The following is an 18,751-nucleotide window of genomic DNA, read 5'->3' as shown; positions in this document are numbered from 1 at the left end:
GCTCTATAAAGATAAATAAAGTTGAGTTTAACTTACCTTTGGGAGATGCACTTCAAGAGGTCCTCCTCCGTGGTAAAACGTGGCTCGCTTCTCCTTTACACTTTACAACAACCATATTGAAGGTGTTAGGAATTAGGTATATTATAATGTACCGTTTACCAAATTGTTCGAATTAGTTATCTGACTCCATTAACCAAACACAACCTGCATTCACCTAACAATGCACGCTCGTTTCTTGATGGGAAAATATGGACAAGAGACCGGCATTTCCACATGGGGGCCGATTTAATTTCTTAAACAATTTAACTAAGCGAACACCATTGAATTGGACGAATTAGTGTCGCTCGAGTTTCCGTCAAGCCTCCTCTCTCGATCTTCTTCCTTTCTTCCACTGCCTACGTTTTTTTCCGCAAGCTGGTGCGCCAACTTCTCCCATGGGCGTGCCCCACGTGGGGTCCACCCCCTCGCCTCAATGTCTGGAGAAACTCAAAACAGCAGAGCGTTTCTACGTAATCAGGGCCTTGTTCTCCAAACATCGCCTGTCGTCCCCCCGTCAGAGTCCTGTTATCAAAATTCCCCAGCCAAAACGTTCCGCATTCGGATAGCGTGACCTGTCATTGAACTTCAGCCTACCCGGTGAAAATCTTCATTGCACTGGATAAATGTAACTTGTATTTAATCGTATAAAATCCTTTATAGTAAAATGTGTAAAATCCTTCAAAGGGATGCACGAGATATTAAACAATAAAAATGTCAGAATTCTTAGCGTGCTGGAGATAGTTTGTTTACACATGAACTAGGAAGAGGAAGTGGATGTCTTCTTCCGGTTGGATGCTGGGTGACCTCTTACAGCGCCACACGCCAGTAGTGGCGGAAAGAAGCACTACAGTGCTGTTGTGTACTCGGAAAAAGGTGCACACAATACAAAATTGAACTTATATATTTTTCGACATCCTGAAATTTTTGTCATATCTACCGTTTTTCATAAGTAGGGGAGCGTCTGTTTTCTCTTGAAAAAAAAACAAAAAACATTTTGGAGTAATTTACTGCAACATAGAGCTCAGTTTATTAGATTCTCTGAAAAAGAAGAAGCATTTATTTTTTCTTCTTCTATAAATGTAACAGGAGTGTTTTCTCCAAAATGCATTCACAGGAACTGATCGTCTTTGATTCCAGCATGTCTGCTGACCTGGTTGTGTGTCACTTTGCTGACCAAGTGGATGAAATCATTTCGCAACTTCCGGTAACGTATAGTGCACACAAACGGCCTTGTTTTATTTGCTAATTATTGTTATAATTCAGGGTTCCCGCTGTTAGGAATTAAATATATTAAAATGTACCGTTTACCAAATTCTTCGAATTAGTTATCTGACTCCATTAACCAAACACAACCTGCATTCACCTAACAATGCTCGCTCGTTTCTTGATGGGGAAAATATGGACAAGAGACCGGCATTTCCACACGGGGGCAGATTTAATTTCTAAAATAATTTAGCTAAGTGAACTCCATCGAATTAGCCGAATTAGTGTCGCTTGAGTCTCCGTCAAGCCTCCTCTCCCAATTTTTTTCCGCAAGCTGGTGTGCCGGCTCCTCCCATAGGCGTGCTAGGGAAACCCCCATGTGGAGTCCACCCCCTCGCCTCGATCTCTGAAATGGTCAAAACATCCCGAGCGCTTCCACGTCATCAGGGCCTTGTTCTCCAAACATCGCCTGCCGTCCCCCGTCACCAGGGCCCCTCTGCGTCGTCGGATGTGCTGATTATCTTATCAGCCTAACGTCAGCTCCCGCCACTCTTGTAAACAACATCTCCTGCCCTGAACTTTCACTGCTCATTGAACTTAAGCCTTCTCTGTGAAAATATTTATTGCACTTGTATTTAATCGTATAAAATCTTTTATAGTCAAATGTTTAAAATCCTGGCAGCACGGCAGCGCAGTGGTTAGCGCTTGTGCGGCACAGTTCATGTCATGGGAACCTGTCGTGGGTTCAAATCCAGCTCCAGACATCCTGTGCGGAGTTTGTATGTTCTCCCCGTGCTTGCGTGGGTTTCCTCCGGGCACTCCGGTTTCCTCCCACGTTCCAAAAACATGCATTTCAGGTGAATTGGCCGGTCCAAATTGTCCCTAGGTGTGAATGAGCGAATGAGTTGTCTGTCCCTGTGTGCCCTGCGATTGGCTGGCAACCAGTTCAGGGTGTCCCCTGCCCACTGCCCGGAGATGGCTGGGATGGGCTCCAGCCCCCCCGCGACCCTAATGAGGATAAGCGGTACGGCTGATGAGATGAGATGAGATAAAATCCTTCACTGCGGATCCTTAACAAGTCTTAAAAGACATTGATTTCATTATTCCAAAAATAAGGGCTGTCAGGTTCAAAACGATTTCCAGATGAAATAAGAGACTTTTGAGTTACAATCAAACTCGTTTATTAAAGAAAAGCAAGCACATTGAAACAAGGCAAAATTGTACTCTTGGATTGCGACGAAATAGTCCCACTGACTGGAGGCGTGAGCCACTTTCTTGTACTGTTTCATAGATTTCTGATTGGAGGATAGAATAAAACACGTGCACGTAAGCCCATTCTGATTGTCCTAGGCAGTAATCACATATTTAAATGCAGTGTATAATGTTGTTCGCTAGGTGGCGTGAGAGTATAATAAATGATACATTACAGCAGTTTATTGTTTGCACATAGATATGTGTCTTGGGAAAATTACCAATGGCCTCCAGCGCCCTCTGCCGGACCAAAGTGGTACTACAAGCGTACAACTTCACCACGAGATCCAATAATGATAATAATAATTTCCTTGTATTGTCATTCTGTGTAACAATGTACACAGAACGAAATGTCGATTGCAGTATTTGCATTGATTTAGCGTGTTTAGTTGCTGATAAATCGCGCAACAGGGCAAAGTAATTAGTTGCCAATGCTTTTAAAAATCGATTTCATCGATTGGTTGTTGCAGCCCTAGTGAAGACATCACACGGTAGGGACACTGTAACCCTGTTGATGTCTCCCTCTGAAATTGTGTTTTCATAGTAGTCATTTTGTGTTTTGTTTTTGTAGGACGGCGAGCTACTCTTCAAGTTTCTAAGCTCATTCATGGAGTCGTGGTTTGTTTCCTTTCTCGTATGTATTTCTTCCGTCTTTTTCAAATATAATTTTTCAGTGAAATCTGTTTTTTAGGGATCGTCATCATCCAGGAAGCACTCTTCCTCTGGAAGATGATCTTCACATGCGTCTGTTGGACTTGTTGTGCCGTTTCGCCCCTCAACAGCTCTTGAGTTTCCTCGAATCGGCACAGCACTTGAAATTGGAGGAGGCGGTTCAGGTACAGTAGAAAATCGTTATTTTTTTGTATAAACTCTCTCTATCTATCTCTCTCTCTCTTTCTCTCAGCTCCTTTTTTGTCTTTCTTACTGCTTTTCTTCTCTCTCTCACTTTCTTTCTCCTCTTCTGTTTTTCTTTCTATCTATTTATGTCTCCTTTTCTTTCTTTCTCGCTCTTTTGCTTTTTCTTACACTCTCGGCTTTCATTTGTCTTTCTCCCTTTCTTTCTTTTCCATCTTTCTTTTTCTCTCTTTCTCCTTTATCGCTCTCTCTTTTTCTCTCCAGCTCTCTTTTTCTCTTTCTTTCTTTTTTATTTTCTTCTCTCACTTTCTTTCTCTTTCTCCTCTTCTGTTTTTCTTTCTATCTATTTATGTCTCCTTTTCTTTCATCTCACTCTTTTACTTTCTCTTACACTCTCGGCTTTCATTTGTCTATCTCCCTTTCTTTCTTTTCCATCTTTCTTTTTCTCTCTCTCTCCTTTCTCTTTCTCTCTCTTTTTCTTTCTCTCTCTGTTTCTCTCTCTCTCTTCCCCCCTCTCTCCCTCTCTCTCTCTTTCCACCTCTCTCACTATTTCTCTTTTTATCTCTCTTGTTTTTCACATTTTCTCTCTGTCTCTGTCTTTCTCTCTCTCTCTCTCTCTCTCTTTTTCTCTCTCTATCGTTCTCTCTCTCTCTTTCTCTCTCTCCCCCCTCTCTGTCTCTCTCTCTATCTGTTCCCCCCTCTCTCACTATTTCTTTTTTTTATCTCTTTTGTTCCTGACATTCTCTCTCTCGCTCTCGCTCTCTCTCTTTTATTTTCCCTTTTGTCCAATATCTACACAGCACGTACTTACTTTTACCCAAGTAATTATTTAGATCAACAAAATGCTTGCCAAACTATCAGTTTAACTACAAATCACTTAATCTAAAGAAATGTTCCTCCTCGGTGTTGGGGTAAAAGAAGCGCGGCTTCCTCCTTCCACCTCCCTCATGTCAGACATCATTTCTGCTTCTTGGCAATAGCTTCCAAGATTTACAAACTTACTGTTTTTGGGCCGAATATTTCACTACTTGCAGCTTGTAATCTTTCAAATTTTATTTTCTTTGTCCGTTTTAATTGTCAAGTTGGTCTTAAATTTGATTTCATAAGGCAATAAAATGTCTTAAAAGGTCTTAAATTTCACTTTCCTAAAGCTGTAGGATACAGTATACAGTGTATCCTCTGCATCCGCCTACTTACTCCACTGTACCAGCTCAAATTACATTTTATCTTTCCATGCATGATTTTATTCAATCATCTCTGACATATAAGAAGTATACCATTTATATTCATAGTCTTCATTCATTTTGAGGTTTTGAGGGTTGTGTTAAAGTTCTTTTTATATATTCTTAAGATCACCAACAAGCACCACCACAGCGAAGCTACGGGCTATCTTCTCGAGAAGAAGGGAGACTTTTCTGGAGCATTTGCAGTCTTATTGCAGGTAATGGATTTTTTTACCTAGAAGTCTTGATATTTCAAATATAAATACCGAATTAATAAGGAGTTGGATAACTGAGGATGGTTGCTACCAAGAGATAGTTGTAACACTCGTAGTTAGACTGAACAAATAATTTTGTGTTTTTTTACACACAGTGAAGAAACTAAGTATTTCGACACCCTGCTATTTTTCTATTCCTCCCACTTAGAAATCATGGAGCGGTCTGAAATTTCCATTGTATGTGCATGTCCACTGTGGGAGAGATAAACTAAAAAGAAAAATCCAGAAATCACAGTGCATGATTTTTAACGATTTATTCGTGTGATATAGCTGCAAATACGTATTTGAACACCTGAGAAAATGAATGTTAATATTTGGTACTGTTTGCTATTACAGAGGTCAAATGTTTCCTGTAGTCTTTCACCAGGTTTGCACACACAGCATGAGGGATCTTGGCCCATTCCTCCACACAGATCTTCTCTAGATCAGTCAGGTTTCCAGGCTGTCCCTGAGAAACCCGGATTTTCGAGTGGGTTCAGGTCTGGAGACTGGCTGGGCCATGCTAGAACCTTGATATGCTTCTTACTGAGCCACTCCTTGGTTTTCCTGGTCCTGTGCTTCCGGACGTTGTCGTGTTGGAAGACCCAGCCATCTACAATGCTCCTTCCGAGGGAAGACCCCAAAATCTCACAACACGGCCCCAGTCATCCTCTCTTTAAAGCAGGGCATTTGTCCTGTCCCATGTGCAGGAAAACACTCCGAAATCATGATGCTACCACCCCCATGCTTCACAGTAGGGATGGTGTTCTTTGGATTGTACTCTTCATTCTTCTTTCTCCAAACTCGCTTAGTGGATTTAAGACCAAGAAGTTCTATTTTGGTCTCATCTGACCACAGTCATTTCTCCCATTACTCCTCTGTATCATCCAAATACTCTTATATAAACTTAAGAAGGGCCTTGACATGTGAAGGTTTAAGCAGGGGAACCTTTTGTGCCATGCATGATTTCACACCATGATGTCTTAGTGTTTTACCTACAGTACCCTTGAAAACGGTGGTCCCAGCTCTTTTCAGGTCACTGACCAGTTCCTGTCTGATTCCTCACCTTTCTTAGAAGCATTGAGACCCCACGAGGGGATATCTTGCATGGGGCTCCACTCCGATTGAGATTTACTGTCAAGTTTAGCTTCTTCCATTTTCTAATGATTGCTCCAACAGTGGACCTTTTTTCACCGAGCCGCTTGGCAATTGCTCCGTAGCCCTTTCCAGCCTTGTGGAGGTGTGCAATTTTGTCTCTGGTGTCTTTTTGGTCTTCTCCATGTTACAAGTTAAAGTCTTACTGATTGTATGGGGTGGACAGGGGTCTTTATGCAGCTAAGGACCTCAAACAGGTTCATCTGAATCAGGATTGCTGGTGGACTTCTAATGGGCGGACTAAAAAGTCTTTCAGGGTCAGAATTCTCGATGATACAGAGGTGATCAAACACTTATTTACATCTGTATCACACAAATACATCGTTAAAAAAATCATGCATTGTGACTTCTGGATTTTTCTTTTTAGTTTATCTCTCTCACAGTGGACATGCACTTACGATAAAAATTTCAGACCCCTCCATGATTTCTAAGTAGGAGAAATAGCAAAATAGCAGGGTGTTGAAATACTTCACTGTATTTATTTTTGACTGCTAATATGTTCCTACCTAGGCATTGAAAGAGGAGCTTTCTCTTCTGGCTATTGATGAAGGGAGAGAGAATGAGGAAGCCATATTGAAGAAAGTGGAACTTTCATTGAACAATCTCATCGCCTTAGGTCATCGTAACTCTCAGAAACTCCAGCAGCCGCAAATCAAGGTATTTCCATTGCAAAGTATTAGGGCTATATTATTTTTCTGGTTGGGTTTGAGAACAGGGGTCTCCAACCTGGTGCCCGCGGACACCCGGGAGCCCTCCGAGGACAGCTGACCTGTTCTTAGAATAGATGATTAGTGCTGGGTCATTGTGATTTTTTTTTTTTTTTTAGTCAAATGATTTTTTTGGGTTGACTGAGTCAAATGAACCCTACTTCTTCTCTTCTTTTCTTTCTTTTTCTCTTTCCGTCTTTCGTTCTTTCATTCATTGTCTCTTTTCTTTCGCTATTTATTTATCTTTTTCTTTATTTCTTTGTTCCTTTATTTCTTTGTTTTTTTTTTTTTCTTTCATCTATCTTCCTTTCTCTGTTTTCTCTCTCACTCATTCCTTCTCTCCCTTTCTCCCTTTCTATTTTTTTCCAACTATTTCTATCTCTGTCTCCTCTGTTTTTGTCATTTTTCTCTTTATTTTACATCTCCTTTTTATTTTCATTTCTTTTTTATTTTCTTCCCTCTCTCACTTTATGTCTCTTCCTCCTCTTTTCTGTTTCTCTTTCTATTTACATATTTCTTTCTATCTATTTATGTCTCCTTTTCTTTCTTTATCGTTCTTTTTCTTTCTCTTACACTCTCGGCTTTCATTTGTCTTTCTCCCTTACTTTCTCACTTTCTTTTTCTCTCTTCCTCCTTTCTTTGTCTCTCCCTCTCTATCTCTTGTCTCTTTTTTCCCTACTATTTCTATCTCTTTCTCCTCTGTTTTTGTCATTTTTCTCTCTATTTTACCATTTCCCCTTTTATTTTTTCTCTTTTTCAATTTATTCTTCTTCTTTTTTGTTTCTCTTTCTATTTCAATTTTTCTTTATATCTATTTAAGTCTCCTTTTCTTCTGTTCTCACTCTTTTGCTTTCTCTACATTCCCGGCTTTCATTTGTCTTTCTCCCTTTTTTCTCTTTCTCCTTTTTCTTTCTCTCTCTCTCTGTCTATCTCCCTTTTCTTGCTCTCTTTATCTCTATTTCTTCCACTCTCTATCTATCTATCTATCTATCTATCTATCTTTCTTTTTCTCTCTCTTTCTTTCTCTGTCTTTCTCTGTCTTTCACTGTCTTTTGTCTTTTATTCCCTCTCTTCTTTCTACTTGCTATAATTAACCTGGTAATAAGACAGTAACAGCATAGTAAATAGTACAAGGTAAGTTGTTCTTTGAGAAATGTATATTAAACGCGGTGCCCTTTGCGCTAATAAGTAGCCAAAAGAATCTCGACGCTTGAAAAAGGTTGGAGACCCCTATTCTAGAATTAAGATGTACAAGGTCACAGTGCTTTAATATTAGGTTTTCACTTGAATATAGTGGGCCGGATTTAATGATCCTTCCCTTATTTTCCGGTCTAAAGCTTATTACGTCTTTAGAGATCTAATATCGTATATCCCCCACCCCTATGTTTCTTTCTTCTTTTATACAGGAGCTCTGGTTTTCTTTGTTGGAAACAATGATGGCTCCTCAGAAACAAGGTAAAAAAAGATCTATGTAAATACAAGTGGTTGTGGTTTTCTAGGAAAAATGCTTTTTAAATGCAATGAGAAATCAGGAGGGTCTTTCATCACTTTGTTCCCTTATACAAAGCAGACGTTTTAGTGGTTACCATGGTAACAACACAGTAATAACATATTCTTTTATTTTGGAAAAGCTCATTCAAAAAACAAAATAAACGTCAGTGACCCAAGCAGTATATGTGTATGAATTTGGTTTTTAAAATATTCGAATTCACATTTGATCGCCACTTTTTACTGGATCTTGAAAAATTGTAGCTATTTTTCAAATAGCAAATAAGTCCATCACAAAAATGACTTCCACCTCCTTTGTTTCAAATAACTCACTTTGGAATATATGGAATAACGGCGTCCCCTTTTGGACAGTTCCCGGACATGTACCATAATGAAATTTGGTAACATGAAGTTTTGAATGTAATTAAAATATCCAATTTAAATAATATTCTCACCGTATGAAATTATGTCGATTGGAGGGACATTCTCAAGTACAGAACATGACGCAAATTTCTCACTTCTTTGGCTTTCTAACAAGTTTAGCCATTTCAAACACCGTCACCTGATACTGACAGTATCAGATATCTTAGACCGCCCATAGAGCATGATCTGGTCAAGCGTCCCTGGTCCATATAAAAAGAGGTCAATAGCTCACTGTCTTTTTTCCGCCTCGCGTGGTGGGCGCATCAAGCAGGCCTGCTCTCTTCAGCACGTGGGCCATATGTTGCGACCATCCGTAGCACGATACCAAATCTCTCCACAACGCAAGTAAGGTGACGGCTATAGATTTAACTCCATGTTTGCAGGTTCTTGGGAATGAGAGGTTTTTTTCTGTACAAGGGAATCTCCCCAAATTGACTTTCAGCAGTCAAAAACTTCCATAATCTCCGCCCCCTCCCCTCTTTTTTTTCTTATCAGTGATTCCCTGTGTTAATTAATTGTGTGTTCTATTTCAAACGGCCTGGTTCATTGATTCCATTTTCTTGGGATTACTAATTCATATCAGAACTCAAAGAACTTAATAACATAATTTTTTATTTTTTTTTATTTTTTCATCAGTGTCGGAAATTCTAGCATCCTTCAGAGAAAAAATATTTATGGTGGAGCACAAGCAACACCTAGAAGCAAATTCGTTTACTGATTGCAGTAAAACAATTCATTTCAATCCTAACGATTTTCAAAATAAAAGCTAGAAAAATCCCTACACACGAAACTGTAAATGTCATCTAATTCTGTGTTTTTCAGTCTTAAAGGACCTGACCATGAATGTTCTCAATAATATGAGCAGCCTGGTCTCATTGCCTGCTATCATCCAGCGGATACTGCAGGTATGGAGACTTTATGTATACATTTGTGAAAACATGTTTAGAATTGATTAGAATTGTTGTTGATTTACTGTAAAAAAGTCATTACTCACTACTCCTTCCAAAAATACTACATCAGGGGTCCCCAACGTGGTGCCCCTTGAGGACGGTTAAGGTGTTCTGCAAATAGCTCAGCAGTCCTCCGTCATTGTGATTTAGTGGTCGACTGAGTCAATTGAACCCTGCTTCCTCTTTCTTTCTTGATACTTTTCTCCCTCGTTTTCATTCTGTATTTTTCTCTCCCTTTCTCTTTCTGTTTTACTTGTTTTTTCTTTCTTTCTCTTTTCCTCTTGTTTTCTATCTCTGCTACTCTTTCTCTCTTTTTCTTCCTTTCTTTCTCACTCTCTCATTCTCCTTTTTCTCTGTTTTTCTTTTTTCCCTTTCTCTCATTCTTTTTCTCTCTCTTGCTCTCTCATTCTCCCTTCTCTCTCTCACTTTCACTCTTTCTTTTTCTCTACTTTTTACTCTTTTTTTTCTTCCTTTGTTTCTTTCTCACTCTCTCTCTCTTGCTATCTCCCCTCTTTTCTCCCTTTCTTCTATCAATTTTTCTCTCTCATTCTCCTTTTTTCTTTCTTACCCTCTTTCTTTTTTCTTTCTTCCTCTGTCTTTCTCCCCTCCTTCTCTCTTTCTGCCTTTCCTTCTCCCTTTATTTCTTGATCCCTTTCTCTCTCTCTCTCTCTCTCTCTCTCCCTTTTTTCCTTCACTCTTTTTTTCTACTTTCTTACTGATTCTTTCTCCCTTTGCCTCGCTTTCTCTCTTCCTTTGTGTCTTTTTGTCTATCTCTTTCTCACTCTCTTTTTCTCTACTTTCTTTTTCCCTCTCTCTCTCTCTTGCTCTCTCATTCTCCATTCTCTCCCTCACTTTCACTCTTTCTTTTTCTCTTTTTTACTGTCTTTCTCTTTTCTTCCTTTATTTTTGTATCCCTTTCTCTCTCTCTCTCGCTATCTCCCCTCTTTTTTCCCTCTCTTTCCCACTCTGCCTCTCTCATTCTCCTTTTTCTTTCTTTTTCTTTCCCTCTTTTTTCTTTTTTCCTCTGTCTTCCCTTCTCCCTTTATTTCTTTATCCATCTATCTTTCTCTCATTCTCCCTTTTCTCTCTCTTTCCTTCACTCTTTGTTCTACTTTCTTACTCTGATTATTTCTCCCTTTGTCTTTCTTCTATTCTCTTTTTTCCATCTCTTTTGTCCTCTCTTTCTTTCTCCCTCTGTCTCTTTCTCCCTTCTCTCTTTCTTTTTCTCTACATTCTTACTTTCTCTTCCTTTCTCTTTCGTTCTTTCGCCTGTATTTCTACTTCCAATAATCCACCTGGTTATAACACAGTAACACCACGTAGTACAAGACAAGTTGTTATTTTAGAAATGCAAATCAAACTAGGAGCCCTTTGCGCTAATCAGTAGAAAAATGAATTCCCCTTGGGTTTACATGAAATCCAAAAGATGCGGTTTGGTTCCTTGTAATGCCCCCACGAATCCTCTTAAATCGGACCTACGCCTCCCAACAGAATCCCATCTACGAGAAAGGACAACTCGCAGAGATCCAAGTCCTAATTCTCGGAATGCTCGACACTTTCAACTACGAACAGGTAGATAACACGCCACGCTGTAAAAAATGACGCTCCGTATAAGAGAATCCCCGCGTTGCGTTGCAGATTTTATTCGAAACGACCACGAGTTTGTTAAATAGCGACCTCCACTGGTCACTGGCTCATCTGCGGACCGCCGTGACGAGGGGACTTCACCCCAGGCAGGACTACTGCAGTATTTGCCTACAACACTACAAAAGGTGGCAGGATCCGGCTGAGCAGATACTTCTATTTAGGTCAGTATTTTTCAACCTTTTTTGAGCCAGGGCACATTTTTTTACATCGGAAACATTTTACGGCACACCACTAACCAAAAAAGTTATAAAATGACACTGAACAGTATGTTTAGTTACAATATAATTTACAATACCCCCAGTTTTTACAGCACAGACACTTGACAATTATATATTTGCAGAAAATATTGGGATTAGTAATTCATATCAGAACTCAAAGAACTCAATAACGTCTCTCATCTCATTAGCTGCACCGCTTATCCTCGGTAGGGTGGCGGGGATGCTGGAGTCCATCCCAGCTATCATCGGGCAGTGGGCAGGGGACACCCTGAACTGGTTGCCAGCCAATCGCAGGGCACACAGGGACAGACAACTCGCTCGCTCATTCACACCTAGGGACAATTTGGACCGGCCAATCCACCTGAAATGCATGTCTTTGGAATGTGGGAGGAAACCGGAGTGCCCGGAGGAAACCCACGCAAGCACGGGGAGAACATACAAACTCCGCACAGGATGTCCGGTAGCTGGATTTGAACCCAGACAGGAGGTTCCCAAGACCTTAGAACTGTGCCGCGCACGCGCTAACCACTGCGCCGCCGTGCTGCCCTAACTCAATACCATAATTTTTTTATTTTTATTTATCATGATATTTGCAGAAAATATGATGTCATAAATTTAAGTCTCAAAGTAGACTTCATTGGCTTGTTTTCTCTAGAGATGTCATTGAAGTAACACAACAGTTCAACATGGCGTATCCCATTAACACAACACGTAAGGCAGCTCTGAAACAGTGATTGTAAGTAACAGCCATTGCGTACCGACCATTTCTGCTAGGAGAAATTTTAACCCTGTTACTGGGTTCCTTGTGACTATTTTAAAAGCTGAGTAGGTAAGTTTACCCGCTGTCCTTACAGCGTGCGTTCCTTATTTGCCTTCTCCACCTTTTAGGTAGTTGATTGTGGCTTTTCGTTTGCGTTTGCCGTGTGTGTTTTATAAAACTTTACATTTTAAAAAGTGACATTGCATAATTTCCTCTCGGCACATTGGTTGAAAATGACTGGTTTTGGTAATGTCCCCTCGGGGATTCCTCTGCCGAGCATTCGTCGACGTAGAATTAGCAAAGGGGACATGATGCTTCGTACTGATAACCAGTGTCGGGAATAACAACGTTATATTATTTTTCAGTAACTGGGTAATCTGACTCATTACTTTTTACACAGTTACATTACCGTTTTAGTTACTGAAGTTCAAAAGCACGGTTTTCTGCTCTACTCGGGTTGTTTACGTCACGTCTTTTCCAAAAGTGTCACCATTCAAAATACAGTATTTAATATTAGAGGATAGGCAAATCGGTGAATGCTGCTACCGACTCATGTCTAGGAGCCTTCTCTTGGAAGTGGGAGCCGGCTAGCCACCGATAGAGAGTCGGTTTCATTTGAGACGCTATTCTCCTCTTGTGATTGGTCAAAATGCTTTTTCCAGGTATTCTGTGCTGTTGAATTTGTGGAGTATAAAAAAAAGGTCAGAATTATTTTGGATTTAGTATTTTCTTTGTAAATTTATAAATATTCAATGTTATCTGTGTTTTTCATCATTAATGTTTAAGCTTTGATTTTTATTCCTTTTCCCCTTTTCAAGTAAATCGTAATGATACATAATAAATTATAATTTATGGATTAAACAACAAAAACAACCTGAAGAGCCGAAAAAGAGGCAAGCTGAAAACGCCGGTTCTCTAAATATTTGGAATTCCCATCTTAACAACGGACCATCCGAGTTAGATTTAATTTATTAAACTCACTTTCCATTGTTTACTGCTGATTGTTATTCTACTTAATCGTTTAGTGTAGGATAAATCTGTCACTGTTAAAATGCAATAAATACAAGTCAAGTCACTATTATGACACCTTCCCCTGATCTAAAACCTACATGATGGCAAGGAAAAACACAAAATCCTCAGATGAGGAAAATGAGGATACGAATGTTGCATTAAACTGATGGCCCATAAGTGGCCTGCCAAATTATTTTATTATTGATTATAAATTATTTTTGGGTCCGCAAGAGCTCAAAATGTCTGAGCATCTTAAAATAAACACGTCAAAGGAGTTTCCCACAATGCCTGTCACCCAAGATATCTGTGAATTAATGGCTCAACGCCACTTCACTCCAATATATTCATATCAATGAGTGGAATTGAGAAATAAACGATTCTAAAAAATATTTTGCTATACAGTGATATACAGACATAGTGTTAAGTTTAGCGGTCAATGGACCCATGCGGGGGAGGCAGGAACTGGAAGCAAAGGTTCTCAAAACAATTCTAATATTTTTTTAACAAAATCTGGATCAAATTATCAAATAAAGATGTGCTGACAAAATGTCCAAACAAGAAACTAGTAACAAAAACCAAACCTAACAAAGTTTAAACTAGAAACAACAACCGAAACTGGAAATGCGAGGACTAAAGTAACAACAAAATTATAGAACACTAGTACCTATCTATTCTCTAATCAACTGACTCAAGTACTGCTCAGAAAGGTTTTTGGACCTAAAACGTCTTTTTAAAGTAACGGAAATAGATACTTTCCCTGGGAACTAGTTACTTTTACTACAGTGTAACTCAGTTACTCTTTGCAAAAGGTAGTGAGTAACTATAACTAATTATTACTGCTGGTAACTTAGCAATTAGCCAACAAGATGCAATTATTTCCCCTATAATACGAAGATCGGTCTCTGTCAACAGCTGTGGTCACCTGTACCACGTTCAGTGCCTGCAGCAACAAACAATGGATTGTGGACTGGCGTCCACTTCCGAGCAGCAGCAAGATCACTGGAGTTGCTACAAGTGTTCCAACGTTAACAGGGGGAAAGGCCGACAATTTTCCCTACCGGTGAGGAGTCGGACCACGTCCCTTGCTCAGGTTTGTGGATCTTCTGTGTTTAGTAGAGACTCAAAATAAGGAGAGAAGACACTAATGGATTTGGAGCTCCGAAGGAGAGCAGAAAAGGACTGAAGAAAATCACTCAAAATGTGAAAGTTTGAACTTATTTAGCGTTCGTACGGGTGATTGAAATTCTTGACATTATTTCCCGACTCGTTTTAGGAATTAAATATCAAAATGTACCGTTTACCAAATTGTTCGGATTAGTAATTTGACTCCATTAACCAAACAAAACCTACATTCACAACAATTTATGCGCGCTCGTTTCTTGGGGGAAAAGATGAACAGGAAGCTGACATTTCCACACGGGGGCAGATTTATTTTCCCTCAAAATTTAACTAAGTGTACACCATCGAAAACGGCTGAATTAGCGACGTTGGAGTCTCTGGGAAGCCTTTTTCTCAATTCCTTTAGCTTTCTCCTATTGGCCATCTTCTCCCCGCACAATGGCGTGCCGACTCCTCCCATGGGCGCGCCAAGGAAGCCCCCTGGGCTTCATCTCGTAGAAGAGTCCCGATGTCTGGGGTACTCAAAACAACACCGAGCGTTTCGACGTTATCAGGGCCTTTCTGCGTCTGGATGTGCTGATTATCTTATCAGCCGTACGTCACGTTCTCGCCGTTCCTGTAAACATTTTCCACCAGGGTACCCTGACCTCGCACCACAGCCCAGTCAGTGAATATCTTTTGCATCAAATGTAATTTGTATTCAATCGTATAAAATCCTTTATAGTCACTTGATAGACCACGCTATTTGAAGAAATATGTAAAAAGTGCGTAAAAATGACGCCGATGGTGGCTCCAGTCCTAATTATCTGGTTGGCATGTGGAAGAGTTACTGCCCCCTACTGTTCGTGAGGACAGTTTTATAAGAATGTCTGACTGTAGGATCCCTTAACCAGTAGGGTCGTAGGGGCCCCATTTCCAGTAGTTGGTCTTGGGAAAGTACAGCCTGGTGGCACCCATCTCACTCCATCAAATGTTTCCACCCAGTCTGAAAACCAGGGACTGTGTTAAGTCTCTCAGATTTAAATATTGAGCAATCAATATGATTAAAATGAGTCCAAATTTGTCTTTTTTTGTCTTCCATATTGAACTCCACTATTACCCAACCCCTTTCTGTGTTTGTGAACAAGTGTAGCCTTGTTAGTGCAGAATGGCAGAATTCATGTCAGTTTATAGCAGCCCATTGACATAAAAACGCCATAGATCATAGATAGGAACCGCGCAAAATAGCAAAAAAAATATGTGAGAGCAGCAAGATAGCGACTTTATTTTAGTTATTAATGCCAACCAGAAAATGGTTGCAAGCAGCAAGATCCCAGACACACATGGTGCCGACCTCTAGGTATGGATTCCTTTATGTTGAAGGAAGACAAATTTCTCAATAATAATAATAATAATAATAATAACTAATAATATCTTACAAAAATTAACATTGGTATGACAGTTCATGTATTTTTGGCTAGTATTCAAACCAATGTATTTTTTTCTGAATGAACTTTGTTTTCTACCACTAGGAGGGATTTACTATTACACACTGTCCCTTTATAAAACCTTTTTCTGTTACAGACTCGACTTTCATCTGCACATCATGAAACGCGGCGAAAAAAGGTAAGGCATCTCGTAATGCAAATACATTGGTTCTACTAGTACTTCCCTATTTGTGTCGGGCCTAAAATGTCAATCATTACGTTCGGGCTGGGCTTGAATCTCGCTTTTTTTTTTTAATTATCCAACAGTCATTGTTCTTTGTTTTTTTTGTGGAGGGTCCGCATGACAGATTCTGTGACTGTGTCGTCACCCCTCTCTAATAATAATAATAATTCTACTTCTAAGAGCCTTTCAGAACAACCAAGGTCTCTGTACATAGAGTACCAAACAGCAATAAATCAAGAATAAAGCAAGCTAGAAATAAATAGCAAATAAAAACACAGTACAGTTAAAAGGGGGTGGTATGTGAAGCAGATAATTAGGAATAGATAAGTCTGAAGAGTCCGGATTTGAAGGTGGACAGGGTGGCGGAATTCCAGAGGTCAGGCGGCAATGAGTTCCAGAGCCGGGGGGCAGAGCGGCTGAAAGCTCTGGCGTGTTAATGTGAAGGAGGTCGGAGAGGTAGAGGTTATGAATGGCCATGTAGGTCTACAGAAGGATTTTGTAGTCGATTCTATGGTTTTATCGGGAGCCTACTCCCGTGTCCTCACAAATATGGAAATTTGGGTTCGCTTCAGACTCAGTCCCTCAAATTGAGTTCATCTGTCGGACTCGGGTCGGTTCGGGCTTCGATATTTGCCGACTCGGGTCGGGGAGGGTTTTTGAGGCCTGATCTTACCTCTACCATTTGTAGGGTTTTTTTATCAGAATTATACTCATAAATATTACTTAGGTTATGGTGATTAGCATCACAGAGTAGTCAGTTGTGAAATTGTTATTTGGTTATTTCTCCTTTTTTGTTATATGTCAGCAAATAAGCAGGTATTGATTACATATGCACGATCGCCGCAAAGTGAGAAATGCAAGTTTTTTAGGCATATTAAGTTATTTTTGGTTGTTGTATAGTGTGGGGGGGGGGGGGCTTATGTAGACAAGGCAGAAAAAAACACCCATCGCTGTAAAGTGAAAACTCGGGGTCGCTGTATCCCGGGGTCTACTGTCTATAATTTGATTGTATTCTGTATTGCAGGCTTTGGAAGAAGTCATGCTCGACTTTCAACAAGAACAATCCTGGGATCAATTACGTTGTTTATACAAAGGACCGTCAAGGGTTAGTAATTATCAATGGTTACCCCCAAAAAACAAAAATTTTAATATAAGGTGAATTAGAAGAAAAATGTAGCATTTTGTGAAGTGATTGTGTAGTTTTGTATTCTCCCTCGTCCTTTTTAGCACTTCTCATTTGTTGCATTTAGTCCACAATGCGATATAGCGCCATCTAGTGGTCAAATAACACACAGCGTCCTGTAAACTACTTTCATGTAAGAGTGCTGTTTCCTAATGCGTGAGAAGATAAGCAGGACATTGTGGTTCAGCCTTTGAGAATATTTATTTAACATTAGGCAAACAAGAACAGGGCTCCATTCAATAGAACACGGCGATCTACCTGAGCAAAAGAAAATAGGGTGCACGCGTGATGACGTCACACAATGGAAAACATCTTACCGTAATAGGAGAGACCACCAGGATCAGATGATGGTGTTTGAAGTTGCTGAACTTGTTAGAAAGCCAAAAAAGTCAAAACTGAGTAAGAGCGCTACTAGATTGACGAATCCAAACACCTTTGTTTTAAATCTTTGAATGTTCTTACTGATATAGTAGTTTTTTTTTTTTTTACTAAGAAGCTCAATGTTTAAAATAAATGATTTATTAGTTTTGTCTTTTGTTGTGCTCTGTACAGCCTTCTGATACTTTTTGTAATAAAGAGCTATACAATTAAATACGACTTGACCAATGACGCTAACAAATGAACATTTTCCCTAAACGTGTCTTCTTCTCTCATCCTACCCTGCAGTTATCCGTCCTGACAGAGCTTTCCCACGGTAACGAGAGAGCCGGGATTCTAATTCAAGCTCATCCAGCACAAGAGGGTTTCAGTCTCAAGCTATCCCCTCCGCCTATGCTGGAAGAATAACCACGTTGTCTTAATAAACATATGAAAAAAAACAAAGTGTTGAATAACTTTGTCGCAATCTACAATAACAGAAAACCATGTTGGATGCGGGAAGTCACACAAGGGAGAAATAACGCAGATAAATCTAAACCATCCAGTTTTACAAGAAAATTGCACAAAAACTAGAATTTGGCTTAATTTGCCAATGCCAAGAGCATAGGTATTTGGTTTGTATTATCCCATGTTGTGTGTAAACTGTAAAGGAACCCCAGCAAATATTGCATAGGCCTACTTAGGCCTGCCTTGGATTAAGGCAGCTTTGAAGGCTAGAAAGATATAAGGCAAGGTTAACCTGATACAGGGGTGTCCAACTCATTTTAACTCCAGGAGTCAAACGATAGTACAAACATTGTCTTGGACTAGTAGATTGAGGAGAAAGAAAGAGAGAACGAAATAAGAGAAAGAGGGAGAAAAGAAGAGCAAGTGTGGGACATGGGGGAGAGAGAGAGAGAGAACATGAGAAACAAAAGAGATGATTAAAAGAGAAATAGTAAAAGAGAGGGGAAGAAAGAAAGAGAGTTGGGTAGAAAGAGAGAAGGAGAAAGAAAAGAGTGAAAAGGAAGAGAGCAATAGAAGGTAAAAAGACAGACAAAGAGGAACAAAGAAAGAGCGTAAAAGAGAAATAAATACAACTACACAGTCTTTGTGAGAGGCACCTGGCTTTGGCAGCATCAAGTGGACCTATTTCAACCTGTAGTTCGTTTTTCTCTAGCGCTTCCCTCAGCATTGTCTCGCAGGCCGGATTCAATATCCTTAACGGGCCTGATTCGGCCCATGGGCCGCCTGCTTG

At 39.9% G+C, this 18,751-nt stretch overlaps 1 protein-coding gene across 1 annotated transcript in view; it reads left to right on the top strand.

Moving 5' to 3' along the window:
* Positions 1-17,948, top strand: part of vps8 (VPS8 subunit of CORVET complex) — a 46,349-nt gene extending 28,401 nt beyond the window's left edge. The window contains exons 33-45 of the mRNA XM_088351581.1: positions 1,154-1,243; positions 3,065-3,111; positions 3,185-3,329; positions 4,700-4,789; positions 6,491-6,637; positions 8,094-8,142; positions 9,421-9,503; positions 11,040-11,120; positions 11,187-11,356; positions 14,097-14,274; positions 15,867-15,908; positions 16,978-17,058; positions 17,803-17,948. Of these exons, the coding sequence (XP_088207707.1) occupies positions 1,154-1,243; positions 3,065-3,111; positions 3,185-3,329; positions 4,700-4,789; positions 6,491-6,637; positions 8,094-8,142; positions 9,421-9,503; positions 11,040-11,120; positions 11,187-11,356; positions 14,097-14,274; positions 15,867-15,908; positions 16,978-17,058; positions 17,803-17,922 (1,323 nt within the window). The 3' untranslated portion in view covers positions 17,923-17,948. The remainder of the gene's footprint in view (positions 1-1,153; positions 1,244-3,064; positions 3,112-3,184; positions 3,330-4,699; positions 4,790-6,490; positions 6,638-8,093; positions 8,143-9,420; positions 9,504-11,039; positions 11,121-11,186; positions 11,357-14,096; positions 14,275-15,866; positions 15,909-16,977; positions 17,059-17,802) is intronic.
* Positions 17,949-18,751: the final 803 nt, after the last annotated feature.

The sequence above is a fragment of the Urocampus carinirostris genome, chromosome 13 (genome assembly GCF_059441175.1).
Source record: "Urocampus carinirostris isolate Australia breed hairy pipefish chromosome 13, RoL_Ucar_1.0, whole genome shotgun sequence".
NCBI classification, from domain to species: domain Eukaryota; kingdom Metazoa; phylum Chordata; class Actinopteri; order Syngnathiformes; family Syngnathidae; genus Urocampus; species Urocampus carinirostris.
Note: the sequence above shows the minus strand (reverse complement) of the source record. Positions and strands in the feature narration are given on the sequence as shown.